Below are 21,274 nucleotides of genomic sequence, written 5' to 3' on the forward strand. Positions count from 1 at the left end.
AGTACCTAGTATGGGTCTTGGCAACTCAGTTATATCACGTGTTTGATTAGCCATTACTTATGTTAAAAACGGGGTGCGACTTCATTGATCAAGACGCCATAACTCCAACTCCATTCCCATATTGTTGATGTCCTATTCCACACTATAACCTTTGGCCTTTAGGTACCAGGTTACCAGATGGTTACCAGAACTCATCTGACCTTCATTCCTGGGTGAGAGACATTTCCATCGATTAAGCCCACAGCTTAAACATCATATCCTGCAAACGCCGAACCAATATCATACCCTTTGCCTGAATTGTCACTCTCTTCGCATGAATAGCGAGGAGGTTTGTCACTATAACTGTTAGTATGTCCCTGTCACTATGTTTAAACATCATACTCTCAAATTCTCGAATGAGGAAGCATTCAGCAGCTTCCTAAAGAGCTAGGATAGCAGATTGCTGGAAGCGAAGATTGGACTTGAAGTCTTCTGTGATTTCCCTAACAAGACGCTGGAATGGGAGCTAGTATCAAGTTGCTGTCTTCTGATATCGCGGAGAGCCTTGGTGCCTATATGTTTATTAGAGAGTTCTGGTAACCCTCTGGTAATCCTCTGGTAATCCTCTTACTAGACTTTGTGCAGCGCGTGGCCTTCTGAGCATGATTGTTGCTAGCTTGAGATGAGCAAACTGGAGCTTTTCTTGCTGTGCCCACAGCCTTTTCCTGTCCCTTTCCGCCAAGCCCAGAGCCAGCCCGTAATCCAAGTGGCATCCTTGGTGCTATGCCGCCAGTTGATCTCCTAGCAGTTTGCTTGGTACGAGTCATTTGCTAATATCAAGGTGAGTTAGTAAAGTAAACACAAGATAAAGAAGTAGATCAAAAGATATGTGTACTTACAGTGAGTTTGTAGAAAGAATATTGCAGAAGAAGAGTATAGTAAAGAGGTAGAGGTTGAAAGGTATGTGTTTTATATGAAGGTGCGCATTGTGGTGTTGTTTTTGGAACAGTAATTCTTTGTAGGTGAATATTCCTTCACAAATATTTTTGTTTGCAACTTTAAAATAACCACGACCTTAGAACCACCTTCCTTGGTTACTCTCCGATCTACACATTCTTCTTCCCTTTTGAGCCTTTACCTCTTCACTAGGACTTCAACTAAGTTTATTATCTTGATTCTATAGCCAGAACTTCTGGAGATCTCTGCTAATCACATGTTTAGTTAGTATGGCGAAACTCAAGGCACATGAAGAACTCTCCACTAATGCGAATACTATCAAAGCTCGCAACTGCGTCTCCAACCTTACTGAAGACGAGAAGGCTGTTCACTTAGCACTCAAGGCTGACCATGCTGATCTGAGCTACTACTTAAAGAAGTTATATAAGTCTGCAAAGTGTAAGGATGCCTCCTTACCTAGATACTCGAAGAACCCGCCTCAGAGCTGTTACGGTCACCACAAGCATGAAATCCGACTCGGTGTGGTTTCGGACCAGTAGAGGAGGACATAGCGAGTTACACTATAGTGGGGGACAGTAAGGGTGTAGGGTTCAGGGTCGATGCGGACCTGTTGCGGTGGAAGGTTCAGGGCTAGGGTTGGGATAACCGAGTCGGGCCCGTTTCGGGTACTTAAGGAAACAAACTTAACGGGGTTCCCCCTTCATCTTTTTTGTATCCTTCGTAGTAGACCTATAGGATAGCATCCTTTTAGCCTCCAACTCGCACTCTCATATGCTATTACTGTGAGCTGGGTGCCCTGTGTCATTACACAAAGTATATCGCTGCCTCTACTGAAGACAAGACACGTCTACAGAATGAATTGAAGGTTGAGCGTATTTGTGTTCGGTAAGTTCCTTCTGGTAATCTCTGGTAGCCTCAATCTAACTATAAACAGGACTGAGAAGGGTACCCATGCATCTTGCATTGCGAATCAGAAAGTCAAGAATATTAGCGCCTCTTCTTCTCCACAAGCCCCACCATCTACTCCGCCCAAACAACTTCTGTCTGAGCTTGCTGCATTTGAGGGTATCTCAAGTATTCCAATCGATGACAATCATAACAGCGAATGGGAGGATACTGAGGTTGAAGACGATTTGGAGTTGGAGCTTATGTTACAGCGCGAGATATTTTAAATGACGAGGCTGTTCTACCAGATGAGCTTTCCGATGAAGAGATCACTAGCACCCAGGCTCTCTTAACTCAAGCGCACATTGATGTATGCTACCTCATAATCTGGTAATCTTCTGGTGATACTAATAGTTGATAGGCCCATGAAGAGTCCAATTTCCGCAAGTGGCAACATTTCTGGGATAGCTGTATCCACTCATATACGAGAAAGGCTGGAAAGCTGAGAAAGAAGCCTGAGCGTCTCTTTGAGTATATGCCGTGGATTGATGTAGAGGAAGGGTACGTCTCTGATCATCCTAGCAATCTTCTGGCAATACTAATTGTTTATTATAGCACTTTTCACGAGGTTATCCCACCACATAAATATTTCTGTTTGTACGAGCAGGCAGTTTGGAAAGTGGGCCTAATTACCAGGACCTGTGCAGTGGTACCCAAAGTCTTACAATCTTGTCGACAATGGATGGTTGCAAATATCCACTCATAGTTCTAGCTTCAAAGAGGCGTTCTTACTTGTCTACTCTAAGAAGTTTGATAAGGAAAAGTGGGCTAAGGTATCAGCTGCACAGGATATGTTGTTCCTGGAGCTAGAGTAGAGGAGAACTTGAGTTGCTAAAGTTATAGCGCTGGAGTACCTTTCGCGTTGGAAAACCAGGTATTTAAGTACTTCATCGTAGCCAGACTTCTGGTAACCTTCTGATAATCGAGCAATTTGCCAAATGCCATCTCAATACTCAGAGTTGTTTGATTCTGACAGTATTCTCAGACTCTATTCCGTCTTCTCAACGACTATCCTCATTAAATCAAGTCTGTAAGGACACAGGGCACCCAGCTCACAGTAATAGCATATGAGAGTGCGAGTCAGAGGCTAAACGGATGCTATCCTATAGGTCTACTACGAAGGATACAAAAAAGATGAAGAGAGGAACCCCCGTTGGGTCAATCTCCTTAAGTACCCGAAACGGGTCCGACTCAGCTAACCTGCCTTAACTCTTATCATGTGACCGTAACCTGCCCGACTCAGATCCTTTCCATCACTGAGGGACAGGCATCCTTACAAAGTCCCTGCAGGCCTTGAATATATTGGCAAGTTAAACCAATTCGTCAAATGGACTAAGGATACACACGATATATTCATTGAGTGGTGGAAGCTATCACGATGGTATGAACAACACTCAGATCATACTACAAAACTCCTTATGAAGATTGCATGGGATTCAACCAACTGGAGTTCTCAATACTGGAGAAGTTATCACCAAGGAGCAGACCGGCTTTCTGGAGAACCATGTGTTATTTGTACTTATTGTTCGAAGGCCCTTACGCATCCTGCAATCAAGTCTGCTGGCCCAAAGTCTATGGCAACACATCTTGCATCAGACATTTGCAAAAAGAAGTCACAGATGGGAAGGATAGTCTCTATCAAATGCGAATCAATCAAATGCAACCTCAACAAGTAAGGATTACCAGATTATTACCAGAATTATGTAGGTTAATACCTATAATAAGATCATATTCTCACACAAGAGACATTTTATGAACAAGTTCTATACACAGTTATCTTGACTCATAGCTCGTTCCGCTCAGTCGAGGATCCTCATCAAGACCCTATAAATACTTTAGGTATTAGTAGGTCTGGCCGGCCTCATCAAGCAAGGTGGAGGGATGTTCTTAAGCATATATAATAGATAATAGCGTTCTAATAATCTTCTGATAATCATGGTACTTAGATAGAGGAATATACATGATTCGTTCTCACAGCTTACTAGAGATGGCGAGAGTGATGCTAATAGATGTAATACTTTAACTTAACCATAAAACAGTATTAATCGTATGAGGGACTGTTCACATGATGCATAAATCTTACACGTGATAGCCGAGTACTCACCGGGTTTTTACAGAGTAACTGAGTATTGACCTCACTCACCGAGTCGAGTAAAAGGTTCAGCTACTCACCCAGCTGAGTAACCCACTGAGCGAGTGAGCCGAGTATTGAGCGAGTAGTGCGCAGCCTAGGCAGGAGTACTGGGCGAGAGCTGTGATGGGAGCTTTTGGCAGTCGCTCGATGGCACCGATCAAACGTGGCATCACAGCCTAGGCAAGGGGGGCAGTAGAATGGCAGAAGATACTGGATAGATAGCTTCATGTAGTAAATATAATGGTTTCTGTGAAGAATATCTGTTTCTGACCTTGTAGACCATGATCTTGCCGCCACCAATGTTGCCCAAGTTCCATTATGCTACCGCTATGGCCAGTTTTACCACTCTTGGGCCAAATTAAGGTGGTGATGCGGGTATATCGTCATCCACCGGCCACATACATCTACAGTAAATCATAGAATCATTCTATTTACTGTATATATCTATATAACCTCAATTCCACTGCTCCCGTACAGACCGCCTGAACCGTTCTTCTCGAAAACTGGGAGCTATGACCAACCGTAGAATATTAGTAAGCCACCCCTCTTTTCCGGGCACCCGTATTCTCGAAAAAACCATCGAAATACGGGTGTGGTACCCTTATTTCAAATGCTGTAATTCCCGGTAAGGTAATCAATCAAACAAAACAAAGGAAAAGGAAGGAATTGAACTTACCGGTGGCTTTGAGGCCAGAAGCCTTGGTGGTGGGGGTGGTGGTGGTGGCCATCGCGTTGTTGAAGAAGAAGGAAAGGTTGGTGGGGGGTTGTGGAAATATTCGCGTTTGACGCGTTGGGGTCACGTGACCAACGCCCAATCACGTGCTTTAGTGGCTTCACGGCAGGCTGCTTACAAACCGGCGCCCACGGCGCCGGTCGACAATACTCGTAAGAAGAAAGGAAAAGTACGAAGAGGAATAAGGCAAGTAGAAAGAGGGGTATTCTTACTATGAATCACTTCTTATCAAGTCTATTCTATAGCTATTCTTCCCTACTATGAATCACTTTATCAATTTGGCCCGTTTTATGATTCTGGGGTTGCTGGAGCGGTTTGTTGGTTGGGGTTTACTTACGTAACCGCTTACAAATCCAGGGGTGTCCGTGATGTCGTTCGCTTAGTATTCGGACACCGGTGTCCGTATACTGGAACTCATTCGAAGACGCGAAATCGCTTAGTCATCAATAATCCAGCAATCTCACCTAGCCTTGTCCAACGAGGCTACTGATTTGACGGCGCGCATTTACCCTAGCTTCCGAAAAGGACAGCATCATCCAAGCTCCCCCTCTATCCTCCACAACCAGAGTTCCTTTCTGAGACATGAATGTGTGATTTTCTATGTAATATTTGTTTTGCGTTGATACCCCTCTAGCTGCGCTGCTCCTCTCACCATGGCGAAAGACTACAAAACCCTGAAAGAAGACTTCGTGTCGAACCTCACGGGCGGGTCAATCGGTGATATTATCGCAGTCACAGCTGTTGTTCCTGTATGCCCCCAACCCCGCTCTTGATGACCTAGCTGATAGAGAATCAGATATCTATCATCGCCTGGTCTGCTCTACAAGCAAGGCATCAGTTCTTTGCGAAATACACAGCCATCCCCTTTGCCGTCGACTTCTTCCTCAATGTCGGCGCCGTCCTCCTCGCGACCACGCTATACTCCCCTAACCCTCTATTACTCGACATCCTTCTCTTGAGCCCGGCGATAATACTCTCATATTTCTACACCATACCGACGAAGAAAAAGGCCAAGCCTCCCCAGGCGAAGAAGGTCACCGCGTCAGAGGCATCTCTCGACCCTTTGCCCCGCAAGCCATTCCTCACCATATACAGAGGATGCATGATGATCATAACATGTCTGGCCATTCTCGCCGTGGACTTCCCGATCTTCCCTAGACGATTCGCAAAGGTCGAGAACTGGGGCACGTCGCTGATGGACCTCGGGGTTGGCTCGTTCGTGTTCTCAGCAGGTGTCGTCGCTGCGAGGCCTGTTCTCAGGGAGAAGATTAGTGGGATATATACTACGCTGGGCTCGCGGTTATACTCGTCCATTCGACACTCATTGCCGCTCTTTGTACTGGGCCTGATTCGTCTTTGGTCGGTCAAGGGTCTTGACTATGCTGAGCATGTCACAGAGTACGGAGTCCACTGGAATTTCTTCTTCACTCTTGGATTTCTGCCACCTTTTGTGGCAATCTTTCAATGGGCATTCCAGCTGATCCCGTCATTTGAGGTGCTGGCTTTCCTACTTGCAGCTGTCTATGAGATTGTCCTGGACAATACCAACCTCAAGGCGTTTGTTTTGACAGCCCCTCGAACAGATCTCTTCTCAAAGAACAGAGAGGGGATATTTAGCTTCATTGGGTATCTGTCGATATTCCTGGCTGGACAGGGCATTGGGATGGCCGTTATTCCAAGAAACATCTCACCAAAGGAGCCCACTGGAAGCTTCGCCCAGCGGAAGAAGCTCCTTATTACGCTGGCGACCACATCCCTGGTTTGGAGTCTCTTATATGTGGCTACGACGCATTATTACGGGCTGGGACTTACCGTGTCTCGTCGACTTGCAAACCTGCCCTACCTCCTCTTCGTAGCAGCGTTCAACTGCATCCAAACCACGGCATTCTGTGCCATTGAGACGTTCTACTTCCCGGAAGTCTACAAGGCCACAGACAAGAAGACGGAGGAGCGCAACTATAACCAAGCAACGAGTAGGATTATGACGGCATATAACCGGAACGGCCTGGCGCTGTTCCTTGTCGCGAACCTGCTTACCGGGCTGGTCAACCTCACGGTTTCGACTCTTTTTGTTAAAGATTCCGTGGCGGTGGGCATTTTGCTCGCTTACGGGGGCGTGATAACCGGATTAGCCGTGTTGTTGGATGTGTATGATATCAGTATCAAGTTGTAACAGTAGTTATTTATCTTGAAGTATTAATTGTTGCAATATTATTGTAAGCTTAATGATAATATATTAGAATGAGCTGAGGGTTGCAGGAATGGGACAACTTGGACACACTTTACACGGCTTCTAAAACCCAGGTGAGTCGTTGCCATCACTATTCGGAGGATGAAGCTTGCATTGGTAAGACACCCAAGTAAGACAGCCAGCCCCTGCCTACCACCGTGCATATCTGCGTACATAGTACAGTACAACTCCGTGTGGTTGTGCATGCAGGGGCAATGCACCGCACTTCTATTTCGGTCCCGCAACCACCACGCGTGGTTGGCTCCGCCAGATCAGGACTTTTTGCAACTATCAATACTCTGTCAGGGATTTTTTTACACACGCTACTACTTCTATTATGCTTTCCGGAGGATGAAGTGAGGGGTTATTGGCCTGGGTCTGGAGAGCTGGTCGCACGCGCATGGTGCCTTCTTTTTGGGAGGGTGCGCGCTGTGTGTTGTCTACTGCTCGCCGGTCTAGGCTGGCTGGATTGAAATTTTGCTTTTAACTTTTGTTGTTTTTATTCCTGCCTTGTGTGTGGTTTGATGCATGTGATATGTATGTGGCGTGATGTGATGTGTGACACATACCATTTGTGACATGTTCCCCCCTGCCTCTGGTGTCTACTTGGAGGTTGTCGTCACTTTGGGGTAAGGTGGGGTGATATGAGGAAGGAGGAGGGGCGGTTATTCGCATATGCCTGAGGGCCTTCATCTCCCATATCAATGCAGGTAGGGGAGGCTGACGATGCGGTTGGGGAAATATTCCTTTTTTAAATAGGTAAGCGCCCTTACATGTGTCATACACCGTCGCACACGCCGGAGGGCATGATTTGCGAAGCGCTGGAGCATGGGCCTTGTCGCGGGTTTTTGAAATTGCTAGGGGAGATGTTTTTGCCATCAGATGAAGAAGTAAGTTTGGTGAGATCTGGGGGATCTAGGTTAAGGTACTTACCATACCGATTCCAGCGGGCAAGGCGTAAGGCCATCGGCCAAAAGGGGAAATGGCGCTCCCCGTCGCGGGCAAGTTTCGGGATTGTTGACGGGGAGGTGGGATGGGAGATGGGATGCTCTCGAGCGCCAGCCTTGCGCCACTCTTACAGTTCGTACGGATACAGCAATGCTCTGCCCAGTCCGTCTAGTCCAACCGCCGCTGGACGAATGTGATAATGAGCTCATCCTCATCTATTAGCCGCCAATTCACGTGTGGTGTGGCACGGGTAAGGCCGAGGGAAGCTTCGCATAAACAAATCTCTCCATCAGTGGGGCGGGCAGTGGCGATTCGTCGAGATGAGCACATAAACAACTGGGGCTGGGAGTACATACTGCCGAGTTACGGTACGAGTACGATCAACGGGGGAGAAAACGGGGGAGCCTGGTAGTCGTCTGGTAGTCGTGATGGTAGAGAGAGTTTTGCTTCCCGTGAGATGGGTCGCACTTGTGTATTGAGCACAAGTGCGCAGGGAGAGGTGGTTGCACAGATACAGGGAAATACGGGAACAAGAGCAAGGGAATGGGGAGAGGGAGGTTCGAGTCATGAAGAGTGTGAGAGTGTATTGTATCATATCATATTTGTATGCACTGTGGAACTAGAGAGCATAGTCAGTTCATGTAATGCGCTGGAGGAGAGTAGGGAATTGTGGCTGCGTTGAGGCCCAGAGCGAGGAAGGAAGTGTAGGAACGAGGTTAATAACACAACACTAACAACAAACGCTTACCACGCTTATTTCCATCTAGCATAAGGAAATCCCTAGATTACCCTTCTCCTCTTCTCCTCTTTCCTGTCATATCCGACAGATTGCTCTAAGCGCGTTATTATTTATCCGTGCTTGAAACAGTTAACTCGTACTGTACCTGTACCTGGATTAACGCCAGCAAGGTTGTTCGCTGTCCATTGTCCATTTTGTGTGTTAGCTGGTGTTGTTTAATCCTACTGTACTTCAAAAAAGGGCCGGCCCCCCTAAGGGTGTTAGTGTGTTAGTGTGTTAGTGTTAGGGTGTTAGGGTGTTAGGGTGTTAGTTGTGTGTTAGTTGGTATGTTAGTGTTAGTGTGTTAGTTGGTGTGTTAGCTGGTGTTAGCTGGTGTTAGCTGGTGTTAGCTGGTGTTAGCTGGTGTTAGCTGGTGTTAGCTGGTGTTAGCTGGTGTTAGCTGGTGTTAGCTGGTGTTAGCTGGTGTTAGCTGGTGTTAGCTGGTGTTAGCTGGTGTTAGCTGGCGTTAGCTGTGTCTCCGGTGTCCCGTTGTCCCCCTTTACGCACCAAACACTACCGCCCCCACCTATCTACCTTACCGGGGATCCACGTAATTAAATAAGGGTAGCAGAACGGTTTTCCCATCGCACACCGATACGCTTCTCTCCTTGCGACAAAAGCTGAAGAACCCTATGCTCAGCATGAGGGCACTTTGGACTTAACAGTTACGGCGAAAGTAGGGGTGGGCGATCGGTGAGCTACGGGTGCCCAGAGCCAACCATATTTAAAGTGAACGGTTTATGCGCCTTGTACGGATACGTTATAATAGCGGTTACGTAGTCATATACAGTAAATATATGGATTCGGTGAAACTGGAGATTTACTGTAGATATATATGGCCAGTGAATGAGGATTCGCCGGTATCACCACCTTAATTTGGCCCAGGTATGGCAAAACCGGCCATAGCGGTGGCATAATGGTAGTTGGGTGGTATCGGTGACAGCAAGATCACTGTTGACCGGCCAGGAAACAGTTAATAAGCACAGAAACATTATATTTACTACATAGATATATCTAGCCAGTATCCTCCACCCTTCTGCCACTCCTTACCCAAGTTCTGATGCCACATTTGAGCTGTGGCATCAAGCGGCCACCGAAAGCTCGCATCATAGCTCTCGCGCACCAACCCCCAGACCCCGCACCTACCCCAGGCTGTTTATTTCAAGTTCGTTCAGACCATCGCCAGGTCTTATCCTTTCCTATCCTTCCTTCCGTGCATCGGCCAGCTGCCAAGTGTCGTTTATATGTCGAAATGGGTAGCCAGCTACCAAGTGTCGAGTTCGTAGGTCGATGTCGGGCTTTGTGGTAGCGCTCTGCCACTTCGACATGTGGTTCTTGAGTATCTATATCAAATTAAATAGCTGGTAGTCATGTAATAGATGAGGGGGGGTTGGGAGACTCACAGTTTGGTGCAGGTTGGAGTGGGCAGATCCGCTTTAACGGTTGAACTGAGCAAAGCAAAACGAAAGAGAAAGGCGCTGGACTTGGCCGATTTAAAAACTGGGCTTGCTGGAGCTAGCTCAGTCGGCGGTTGTCCAGACAGTATCAATGAAAGAAAAGGAAAGGAAAGAAGAGAGGTAAAGCGAAAGGACATAGAGAAATAAAAATACTTACTGGCTGTAATATACCCAAAAACGAACAGAGATAGAGAAAATAGACACTTACCGGGCTAGAATATACCCAAAACCGAAAGGACATGGAGAAAATAAAAATTGAAACACTTACCTGACTTAACTGAGTATCGACATGTAGAAATGCATGCCCAAGCTGGAGGAAATCAGCTTCAACATACCTCTAAACATATCAATCCACTAAACGAATAAAAAGGAAATAAAAAGGAAAAGAATTGAGGCATTCCAAACATGAAGTTTCAACCTACTGATGTGTGTAGTCGGCCACAAGTGGCCATGACCAGGGACACTGAAGCTTGTAGAATGGAAACATAGTCAAACTTACTGGTAATGCGATACATAAGTATGTGCCACCTATGATAGTCGCCCGAAGACACTCCACGGAGTGCTCATAGCAAAGTGCCCAAAACAGGGCCAAAACCAGGCTGGGGAAATGCACGTTTTGTTTTTTCAAAAATCCAAAGGCCCCCCCTTTGGACTCTGAAAACCCCATACAAATCCAGAGTCTGCACACGATTTGACATACCTCAAATTGAGGTGCGCAAGATGGTGTGCATTCCAGACATCCTGGGAATGGCTAGGGAGTATGGCGGCGCGACCAAAAACGCCCAGGGAGTGCTCATGCCTGGCGTCGAAAGGTGACTAGAGTTTTGTGTTTTGGGTCAGTAGAATTTAGGCAATTCGGTGAGAGGATAGAGGACTTACCTGGGAGCAGCAATGTCGAAGAGGAGCGCTCTATGGTCGAGCTGGTTGGTGGATTGCGATGAGGGTGGGGGAGCTTTGGATAATGCCTATGAATCGGGGACCGTTCGGCAATACAAGGTGATGGCTGGGAGCCATTCATCACTGACTTTAAATATCCTGGGAGTGGCCGCGCCAGGCGGAGTATCCAGCTCATGTTTGGGGGGAGGGCTTTCGATGGTGAGGAGGAGGTCAGAGATATTTGCGTTTGCAGGCAGCTTGGTGAGCATGCCAGCGAGGGTGGCCATTGTGTCGAAGAGCGAGAAGCCAGAGATATTTGCCTTCGAAAGGCAAGCCCGATGGATATGGCTCAATTAAGCTGTCAATAGTGGCAGACTTGAATCTGTGACAAGGTCAGCCAGCTGTAGGTTTGGGCTGGAGTGGGGAGACTATCCTGGACAGTACTCCGGACAGCATTGAATGAGCTTCGAAAATGATTGAGGAAGGTTCAGAGAGGCTCAAAGAGGCCTCGACAATGCCAAACAGAGCTCTAACCACATTGGGCAAGTTGTGGCAAGGTCAGCCAATGTTTTGGCGGGCTTGGAGAGCCAAGAAGAATAGAGCGCGACAGCTCAGAACGAAGCTCGAGAGCGAGCGGTTGACATGACAAGTGAGAGTTTGAATACTCGTTCAAATGAGATTGAACTTACCTTCACAGTGCCAATTCTGATGGCATATCCTACCTTTACATAGGTAAAGGTCGATTCAGAGACAGAATTCGAAATTTAGAGTGAAGTTTACGGTGGGCGAAGAAACCACCAAATATGGAAGGCACGTATCACCTATTTTCATAAAGCCGTATTCAAAGCATCGAAATCGACATCACATAGAGTAATATGAATAGGTAGATAGATATAGAAATTGAGTTCATTTATTATATCTACGGCTTCACTTCTAACTTGTAAAAGCGCTGCCATCCTCCCAGTTTCCCTTATGTTACTAGGAGGTCTCGAATGAACGCCGCTTGAGCCGGAGTGAAACTCGAAGTATGGATGGGGTCTTTTAGGCAGCGGCACTTTGCTGCATGGATACTGGCTTGGCTTGGGAGTATGGGCTTACCTTGGTGCACATCTCAGCTGGACTTGGTGCTTTCGGCGTGTGGGCTTGGGCATTGCTGGACTTGCTGGTTTCGGAGTGATGGAATGGCTGGAATGTCATGGGCTGCTTGTCGTGTCGCTGTCGGGCTGGGCGGAATAGATGATCACATTGAGGCAATTCGGGCTGGCATTTGCATGGATGATGGCTATATTATTGAAGCTATATAGAATATAAGATTGTTCCTGATGCCTTCTTTTCCTTTGCTTCCCTATGTCCCATGCTCCTCCGCCGTAATCATCTTGGTGCTGCTAGCTGCCATATGTTCCACCTCTCCCATCGCCATGATCAAAATGATGACGGCGGCTTTTGCCCCGGCTTCCCTACTCCCAAAGCCTCTTCCCAGATTTTTGGGTATATATTGAGGCCCGTTTGTCTGTTTACCCTGCCAACTAGAACGAACCGACACTTCCTGTCGACTGCAGCATACGGGCTGCCGCGGTAGGTCTCACTTTCTGCTTCCCTCACTTGTTTTTTGTTCGGCCTTTTGAAGCTGCGTTAGAATAAGGTTTTTTCTTATTACCGTATGATTTTCTTGCTGCCGTATGGTTTTCCTATCACCTCACTGCTTTTATCACCGCGCTTTGCTTTTTGGGTGCGATTCTCACTTTTTTCAACTGCTGGCCACGCCGGCGATGGTTCATTCCGAGTATACTGCCGACTTCTGGCATCGGTAATACCTTGAAGATGGCGCCATCACCGTTTACGGGCCACCGAAGAAGGAACGAAAACGGTGAGTCAATTTTACTATTCTACTACGGCTTCTTTTCTATTTACTGGTGCTTGGCGTCGACCGTTTGGGAGGAATCACCGTTGGCATGAGAAACGGGTGGTGCCACGGAGCACGCACCAAAAACCGTGGGAACACCAGCCCATTTTGGTGACGGTCCCCGTTACCGTCGTGCTACCCTTATTCAATTGTGAAATCCCGGTAAGGTACACCCAAAACTCCACTTCTCCCTCACAATTCATCGCTTAAGTCGCGAAAAAGGGAAAGAAATTACAGCGGCCGACCGCCAAACAACTCCAGTCGCTCTTCCCCCACACCCCCCCCCAAAAGCAGCCAGCCTTCAACGCCAGGCCGATCATACCCTCGAGCGGAGGCTTAATTTTAACATCTTCAACGCCTCCCCGTCTCTGACTTCATTCACTGTCGTTCTATCTTCAATTCATCCAATCTTCCAATATACTTCATCTCTCACTCAATCCAAAAGATAGTCTTATCGCCAGTGTAAACAGCCCTGAACACGCCCAAAATCACGCAGAGTCGCGGATACGGACAGGTGCTAAGGGGGTGATCTGCTTACATTGGTTTCACTGTTTGGGCTGCAACATCATGGTAGCTGGAGGTCCTCATTGGTGACAGAGGCGACACAATCGCTGATCACAGGCAATCGAACACACCGTCAGATCTAACTTTTCGACTCCGAGAGAACTCGATCTGACGAGATATCCAACGGCGACCCAACTACAAACTCAATCTATCGCGTTGAGCAGGATCATGTCGTCCGCTGTGTCGCTCCAGGCTCCACATCAATCAACCACGATAACCTCGCTCCCGCAGCCACCATCGCCATCGACGCGACAATATTCGTCACAGGCGCAGCAGCCGAGAGACCAGGCGTACAATCAACAGACCGGAAACGCGTCGCCAGCGTCGACAACGCGGCGGCCATCGAAGCGGCCAAGTGGGAATGGCGCATCTCCTGTAACCCAGCAACAACCACAACAATACTATTCCCCCACAACATCCGCGTTTCCGATGACGGGCCAACACCACCAATCGCCCGTAGTTTCCGAATCCGCGAATTCTCGCTCAAACGTGACAGGCGCCGAGTACCAACGTGGTATGCCGCCGGTCGCGCCGCCGAGAACCTCGTCAAACCAGAGATCCTCGGGCCCTGCTCTCGCCGCAGCCGCCGCAGCAGCTACTACTTCGACAGACCGACCGAAATGGAATGCACAGCAAGCTGACGACCGGGCAATACACGCGGCAAGAGTAGCTGCTGCTGGTGACGGCCCCCACTCCGACCAGCGGGAATCCTGGCAAACCAACGGCCACCGATCCAAGGCTGCCGACGACAGCGCGCTTGCAACCGATTCGGCATCTAGATCACGAAGGCGCGCACAGCAGCCAGGGGAAGATTCACCGCACAGATCAAACACCACGCGTGAAAGCCGTAGCGCCCAACAACCCCAGCCGCAGAATCGGCAACAAGACATGGGCAATTCGGCGAATGACGCGAATGGCCCGATAAGAGAGACCAACGATGTCTTGAGCCGTTTGGTCATAAGCCAACCTAAGGTGGATCTGGACAGGGAACGCGAACGCATGGCCGAGGCTGTACCGCGGACCTACACTGGAGATGCTTCTTCTCCTGCCGCGGCCCCCAACGCTGTTGACAACGATGGAAATGATGATGGTCGCGCAGGAGAACGCAGAAGACAGGACCATAGCACAAAACGAGAGAAGACGACCAAGTTTGGTGAATACTTCCTCGGAAACACCCTGGGTGAGGGCGAGTTTGGCAAGGTCAAGATGGGCTGGAAGCAAGAAGGCGGTGTACAGGTAGGCTTTGGAATGATGCTTCGACGAGATTGTATACTAATATACCTCAGGTTGCTATTAAACTAATCCGGAGAGACAGCGTTGGAACGAATCCTACGCGACTTGCCAAAATCTACCGCGAGATTGCGATTCTACGAGAGATTTCACATCCGAACATTGTGCGACTCCATGAGATGGTGGAAACCGAGAAACACATTGGCATCATTCTAGAATACGCGTCGGGCGGAGAGCTTTTCGACTACATCCTGAACCACCGATACCTGAAGGACAACTCGGCACGGAGATTGTTTGCTCAGTTGGTCTCGGGGGTTGGCTACCTTCACAAGAAGGGAATCGTCCACCGTGATCTGAAGCTGGAGAACTTACTACTGGACCGCAACCGCAACATCATCATCACTGATTTCGGCTTTGCCAATACCTTCAACCCCGTGGATGAGCTCGGGGAAGAGGTGGAGTACGGCCTATCGAGTCGTGATTATGTGAGGCGGATGGAGCTTGACAGGATCCTGCCTGGTGGCTTCCGACGAGGCGATCTGATGCAGACCAGCTGTGGAAGTCCGTGTTATGCTGCCCCGGAGCTGGTCGTTAGCGACTCCTTGTACACCGGCCGCAAGGTTGATGTCTGGAGTTGCGGAGTTATCTTGGTATGCACCAGCCCCAGATTGTGTCAAGATATAGAACTAACTTGCTTTCTTCAGTATGCAATGCTTGCAGGGTACCTTCCCTTCGATGACGACCCAGCGAACCCCGAAGGTGACAATATTAACCTTCTCTACAAATATATCGTATCCACGCCTTTAACATTCCCCGAATATGTCACTCCTCATGCCAGAGACCTTCTCAGACGAATTCTTGTCCCAGATCCACGAAAGCGCGCCGACCTCTTCGAGGTTGCGAGACACAGCTGGCTGAGCGAATACGCTCATGTTGTGGGCTTTATTACCAGCAATACCACCTCGCCAGCAGATATTGCCAATACAACCGTCAAGGAAGAGCGTTCGGACGGCGGATCATTACTTGCCCGCAGTGCGTCGGTCAGAGAGCCAACGAAGTCGCAGAAACCTGCGCCGGCTGTTGGAGACCTTGCACGAAAGCATGGGAACGTCGACCAAGACGCCGAAGACCACACCACCCCCAAAGCCAACAAGGATGCCAAACGCCGTACATTGCAGGTCGAATACGTGGCACCTCGACAGCAGACCGTCAGAGGCGAAGATATCTCCTCTGCTCCTCAATCAGTATCCAGAACGCGTGCTGGTGCTGACAGCCAGGGCCATGCTGAAGTGGGCGCTGCCGCACAAGAGAAAAGACGGGTCGCGTCTTCAGAGAAGCCATTGCCCCTGGCACCTGGATCTGCACGGGACTCTAAGAAGCCTCCCAGCGCGCATCGCAGCCAACCCATGGCCGCTCCATCCAGGCCTGGCAGAGAACCAGCACGTTCCACCTCCGAAAATGCATTCATGGCACCGTTGCTGGGCCAGGGTATTGCAAGGCCTAACACTGGTGGTTCTATGACGTCCACTCAAAGCGGAATTAATACAACACATTACAGCCAGACGGCTGCTCCTACTGTTGCCACCACCAACGCTCACGGCCGCATGTCTCAACCCACTACGAGCAATGGGCAGCGATACGATGTCTCCCCTGAAGGTGAATCTGACTACGGCCGTCCAAGCATTAGCCAAGGAATTCCACCGAAGTTCGCCAGACTCTCTGGCCTGGAAGACTCCGCTGCAGACGCACCTCCAACTCGCTCGCACAAGCGTTCTAGCACTATTGGTAGCATATTCGGTCGTCATGGGTCGATATTCGGAGGCAAGACAAACGCCGAGAAACCGAAGAAGTCCTATCCGCCAGTGAGCTACCCTGGTCCAGCTGCAGCTGGCGAGGTCAGCAGACAATCGGTTGATTCTAGCCGCCGTTCTATATCCTTTGGGTTTGGCAAGAAGAGGAGTGGCAGCGTTACTGGGTCTACGGGTGGTGATTCTGACCAAAAGAAATCAACGAGACGATTCTCGCTCCTCCCAGCAAGCTTTTCGTTGAAATCCATCGGTATTGGAAAAGAGTCTGACTCTGCAACTCCATCTGAAGATGGTCGCTATTACGACGATGGAGTCGATCGTTCCGCTGCGTACGGCGAGCCAGCACCGCCGGTTGAGAAACTCCAAAGCAGGCCTCAGACCAACGCGGTTGCTCCAATATACACTCGAAGCCGCGATGGGTCTCAACAGGCTGCAAAAGCTCCACCGATTGCGACCCCGATACACCAACGTTACGCATCTACAACCCAGCAGCCTCCTCCACCCACAGCATACGATGGGCAATCTGACTTCGGGCCCCGCCCAACATACCGCCCGAAGACCATAGACTCCCCGCCACCCACGGAACCAGCGCACTCTAGCTATCCAAACCTGGCCAAGAGCCAGACGCGCCAGGCGGCGCAGAATGCAAGATATAACCAGAACCAAGGGTATAACGATTACGATTCTGACAGACAGGCCGGCAAGGGTGGAAGAGGCGCCTTACAAAAGAACAACCGCAAGTTTACGGAAGCGTATGAGGCCGATGGTGGACAAGACCAGGGAGGGTACGGAGGTAATAACCACACGTCTGGCAGCAGCGGCGCGGCCAGGAAGGTGATGGACTTTTTTAGACGAAGAGGACGGGCGAGAGAAGGTGAGATGTGAGCGATTGAGCGACGAGAATTTCAAGGAAAAGAGAGAGAGAGAGCAAGCGAGCAAGGTGAAGACAAAGTTTTGATATATTTCTTGGCAGGCGGGGCGTGAAGGAGTCCTACTTTTTGTGCTTTGCTCTTATTTCGCCATTTGGGGATCGCTTCTATTTTTGCGTGCGAGGGACGGGGGGGCTGCTGGAGGGTGCGATGATTGATTGTGCGATTATAATAGGCGGATGCCTGGGCATGGGACGCGATGCATTGGGGAGGGGCGGAATGTATGTTTTGATATTGGTTTTCGAAGTTGCGAGAGGGGGGGAGGAGGAGTGGGAAGGAGATAGAGAGTGTTGTTGGTGTCAGCGTGAAGAGCGAAGAAAGTGGGAGTGGATGGAGCAAGAAGGATGTACTGTTTAATTGGCTTTTAATACCCCACACTACTACCGCCTTATATAGTATATTGCAAGTGTTGGCCACGATTGGTGTCTGTCTTCAATCGAGTCTTCATCTCTTCATTTCCCATCTCAGTGTTTACTTCATAAATGTGCATAATATGATTGTGCTCACAATGTAAAAAAATAAACGCCACGTCACCTGACTTCGTAATTTCGCGTCAGTCATACTGTGGCTGTCTGTATGTGGCGGTGCTGGGCTTCTGACGTCATCCATTCCTTCCAGCAGGGGAAATTGGAGCGCTTGTGATAAGCTTGTACTTTCTTAGAGTCACGCTCTATCTACGGAGTACCAGACATCAAAAAGACAAACTCCTTTTATCTGCAAATTTATCACCCTCAAAAGACCCCGAATCGATGAAGGAGCCCCCGCCTACCCAAGCAACAGTCACGGACCGTCTACGCTCATGGCTACACCCTAAACCAGACGAAAACGAGGGCACAGAGCTGCCCACGACCCTCCCCCCCACCACCTCCCCCACCACCTCCCCCACCACCTCCCCCACCACCTCAACGACCCATAGCCACCATGGCTCCAACGGCAGCGAGAAGAACATCACCTTCGCAGACACCAATGGCAACGGCGCCGCAACCCATGAAAATGGCCACGCGATCAACATCGCATCTCTCTCCGGCACAACGCCTCAGCCCGATACGGAGGCTGAGGGGACGGGGTTTGTCGTGAGCGGCAAGGAGGAGAAGAAGAAAAAGAATATTGCAGTGCGCTTTGCGCTCACTACTAAGAAAATCGTCGGCTCGAGCTGGCTTAATGTCATCCTCGTGTTCGTGCCCGTGGGCATCGCCGTTGAGGCAGCCCACGCTAGCCCAATCATCATCTTCGTGATGAACGCAATTGCCATCGTGCCGTTGGCTGGACTGCTGAGTTACGCGACGGAGAGCGTCGCGAAGCGCATGGGTGACACTGTCGGGGCGCTGATGAACGTCACATTTGGAAACTCGGTCGAGCTGATTATTTTCATTATCGCTCTGGCCAAAAACGAGATCCGCATTGTGCAGGCGTCCCTGCTGGGATCGATCCTGGCTAATCTGCTACTGATTCTTGGACTTGCCTTTTTTATCGGTGGGCTGAGATTCCGGGAGCAGATTTACAATAGCACGATTACGCAGATGAGCGCTTGTCTGCTCAGTCTGAGTGTTATGAGTCTTCTGCTGCCTACTGCTTTCCACGCTGCCTTCAACGATCAAAATCAGGCGAAGGCAGATAAAGCAGTTGTCAAGGTCAGCAGAGGCACGAGCGTCATTTTGCTGCTCGTCTATGGTCTCTACCTCGTCTTCCAGCTCAACTCGCACGCGTACTTGTATCAGAGTACGCCACAGCACATCATCGACGAGGAATCTGCACCTGGGCCAGTGGCGCTTTGGATGGAGTCTTCAACCGATGATTCTTCCTCTAGCTTTAGCTCCGATGACTCTGATGACTCGAATGGCACAGCCGCTAAGATCAAGCGCGCTATCAGGCGTGGTGGCCGAAGACGCCGCAAGTCGAGCGTGAGCACCGCCAACACGTTTGATCGCGCGAACCTATCCCGGAATACCTTTTACGAGGAAACTGGCGGCCCATCCACGCAGCCCGTGGGTGCTGCCGACGCAGACATCGAGGATAACTCGACGCCCCTGTGTTCAACCAGCAGAAGCCGCCACAACAGCATCAACGAGAAGCAGGAAAAACCATCCCGTAAAGAACGCAAGGAGCGCAAACGCCAAAAGCACGCTGAGAAGAAGGAGCGCAAAAAGGCAAACAAGGCACTGCGCGAGCAGGCCGAGATGGAAGAGGCCCAAGCCAAAGAGCCCATGGGCGACTATGCACCCCGCCGCGTCGACTTCGCCGTCGCAGACACGGAGATCCAGGCACCCATCCCAAAACGCCCATTCCTGAAGAGCATCCGCCCCGCCTTGCCAAAGACTCTCTCGCAGAGCGTCTTCACCCAACCACCGCCCTCCGCGTCGCCTCACCCCGTAGCCACGCCAGGCCCGGTCCCACTTATCCGCTACGGCATCCGCCGCACGAACTCGCTGCCATTACGACTGGACACCCCTGCTGGCGCCGAGGCAGCAGTCGCTCCCAACCAGATCATCCACGCGTCGTCGTCGATTCCTATCCACCCTCATACCGAGAAGGTGGAGGAGGACGAGGATGATATCTCGCGCACGACGGCTGTGATTCTCCTGCTCATCTCTACTGGTTTGGTCGCCGTGTGCGCCGAGTACATGGTTGCTAGTATCAATGATGTTACTACGCATACTGCCCTCGGCGAGACGTTTGTGGGATTGATCATCCTGCCTATTGTTGGTAATGCGGCGGAACACGTGACGGCTGTTACGGTGGCGACGAAGAATAAGGTTGATCTTGCTATTGGTGTTGCTGTTGGAAGTAGTATTCAGATTGGTATGTCTCCCTCTTTCCCCCTTATTTCTGAAAAATAGAACGTGGGCTAACATTCTTAACAGCACTCTTTGTAACCCCTTTCATCGTCCTCCTGGGATGGATGATGGATAAACCCATGTCACTGTACTTCACCCTCTTCGAGACGGTATGTCTCTTCGTGTCGGCCTTCATTGTCAACTTCCTCGTCCTGGACGGTCGCAGCAATTACCTTGAGGGCGCGCTGTTGTGTGCTGCATATGTTATTATCGCCGTGGCAGCATTCTTTTACCCAGTTCTTGGGGACCAGAGTTTGTTGGGCGGTAATACTGCTGCTGGTAGCTAGATGGGTTGAGGATGAGGTGGATAGATGGGGGTGATAGGATGTGAGGAGAGGGGGGGTAGGAGATGGGTTGCTTTGAAACACTTATGTGAATTTCTGTTCTTCTGTAGTTAGGTAGTTGAACTGAATTTGCAACGGGCAACCGATAAAACTACACTGTTCAGGAGACTATGCCCATTTTTGAATATGTCGTGTTTGCATGGATAGCCTGCAACCAGGCAATATGTAACCTTACAAGCTGTACGATGAGACCATCTATGTCACTACGCACCTGCCATGGTCATGGCTAAAAGCATATCTCAATATAATTAAAAGACTCCGCCTTGGTTGTCGTTTGGAGGGTTCCTTGGTGGAATTAACTTCTCCACGGTGGAGTTGGGCCAAGTAGAAAAGCTATGTAGACCGCTATGGCAGTCCATATAACAGTCGTCCATAAGAGAATTGGGTTGTTGATACGCTCCTGTACGTTGCGTTGAACAGACTCAAACTCTTCTTGTTCCTGCGGTCTGGGCTTCTCGTCGCGATGCCTGCTAGGGTAAGGGTTCAACAGCGAGATAGCATACATCCCTTGACTGCGGTCGGCACAGTTCAAAGATCTCGCCGTGGGGCCTCTGAAATCCGCGTTGGGCAACTTGCATTGAGCCTTCGAGATCGAGCTGTACGAGTGGCAAATTATTAAAGAGGG

At 49.6% G+C, this 21,274-nt stretch overlaps 5 protein-coding genes across 5 annotated transcripts; 4 read left to right on the forward strand and 1 right to left on the reverse strand.

Annotated features, from left to right (window-relative positions):
* Window positions 1–1,205: 1,205 nt before the first annotated feature.
* On the forward strand, window positions 1,206–3,086 carry VC83_09366 (uncharacterized protein; the record flags this gene model as incomplete). Its single annotated transcript, XM_024472806.1, has 6 exons — window positions 1,206–1,374; window positions 1,773–1,821; window positions 1,871–2,001; window positions 2,094–2,191; window positions 2,243–2,382; window positions 2,594–3,086. The coding sequence occupies 6 exons, from the start codon at window positions 1,206–1,208 to the stop codon at window positions 2,694–2,696; spliced, it is 690 nt and encodes a 229-aa protein (XP_024319633.1). The 3' UTR covers window positions 2,697–3,086.
* Window positions 3,087–5,293: 2,207 nt separating this feature from the next.
* On the forward strand, window positions 5,294–7,016 carry GWT1 (Glucosaminyl phosphatidylinositol (GlcN-PI) nositol acylation protein). Its single transcript, XM_024472807.1, has 2 exons — window positions 5,294–5,497; window positions 5,545–7,016. Exons 1-2 carry the CDS (start codon window positions 5,402–5,404, stop codon window positions 6,919–6,921), a joined length of 1,473 nt encoding a protein of 490 aa, XP_024319632.1. The 5' UTR covers window positions 5,294–5,401; the 3' UTR covers window positions 6,922–7,016.
* Window positions 7,017–10,862: 3,846 nt separating this feature from the next.
* Window positions 10,863–11,652, reverse strand: VC83_09368 (uncharacterized protein; the record flags this gene model as incomplete). The annotated part of the gene is made up of 3 exons (XM_024472808.1): window positions 11,187–11,652; window positions 11,041–11,126; window positions 10,863–10,977 (listed from the first exon to the last, which is right to left on the reverse strand). The coding sequence occupies exons 1-3, from the start codon at window positions 11,322–11,324 to the stop codon at window positions 10,863–10,865; spliced, it is 339 nt and encodes a 112-aa protein (XP_024319631.1). The 5' UTR covers window positions 11,325–11,652.
* A 1,274-nt stretch (window positions 11,653–12,926) lies between these two features.
* Window positions 12,927–17,834, forward strand: VC83_09369 (uncharacterized protein). The gene is made up of 3 exons (XM_024472809.1): window positions 12,927–14,740; window positions 14,791–15,384; window positions 15,439–17,834. Exons 1-3 carry the CDS (start codon window positions 13,673–13,675, stop codon window positions 17,425–17,427), a joined length of 3,651 nt encoding a protein of 1,216 aa, XP_024319630.1. The 5' UTR covers window positions 12,927–13,672; the 3' UTR covers window positions 17,428–17,834.
* On the forward strand, window positions 17,835–21,237 carry VC83_09370 (uncharacterized protein). Its single transcript, XM_024472810.1, has 2 exons — window positions 17,835–20,270; window positions 20,333–21,237. Exons 1-2 carry the CDS (start codon window positions 18,221–18,223, stop codon window positions 20,590–20,592), a joined length of 2,310 nt encoding a protein of 769 aa, XP_024319643.1. The 5' UTR covers window positions 17,835–18,220; the 3' UTR covers window positions 20,593–21,237.
* Window positions 21,238–21,274: the final 37 nt, after the last annotated feature.

This window comes from Pseudogymnoascus destructans, assembly GCF_001641265.1.
Source record: "Pseudogymnoascus destructans isolate 20631-21 unplaced genomic scaffold scaffold_45, whole genome shotgun sequence".
Taxonomy (NCBI): Eukaryota; Fungi; Ascomycota; class Leotiomycetes; order Thelebolales; family Thelebolaceae; genus Pseudogymnoascus; species Pseudogymnoascus destructans.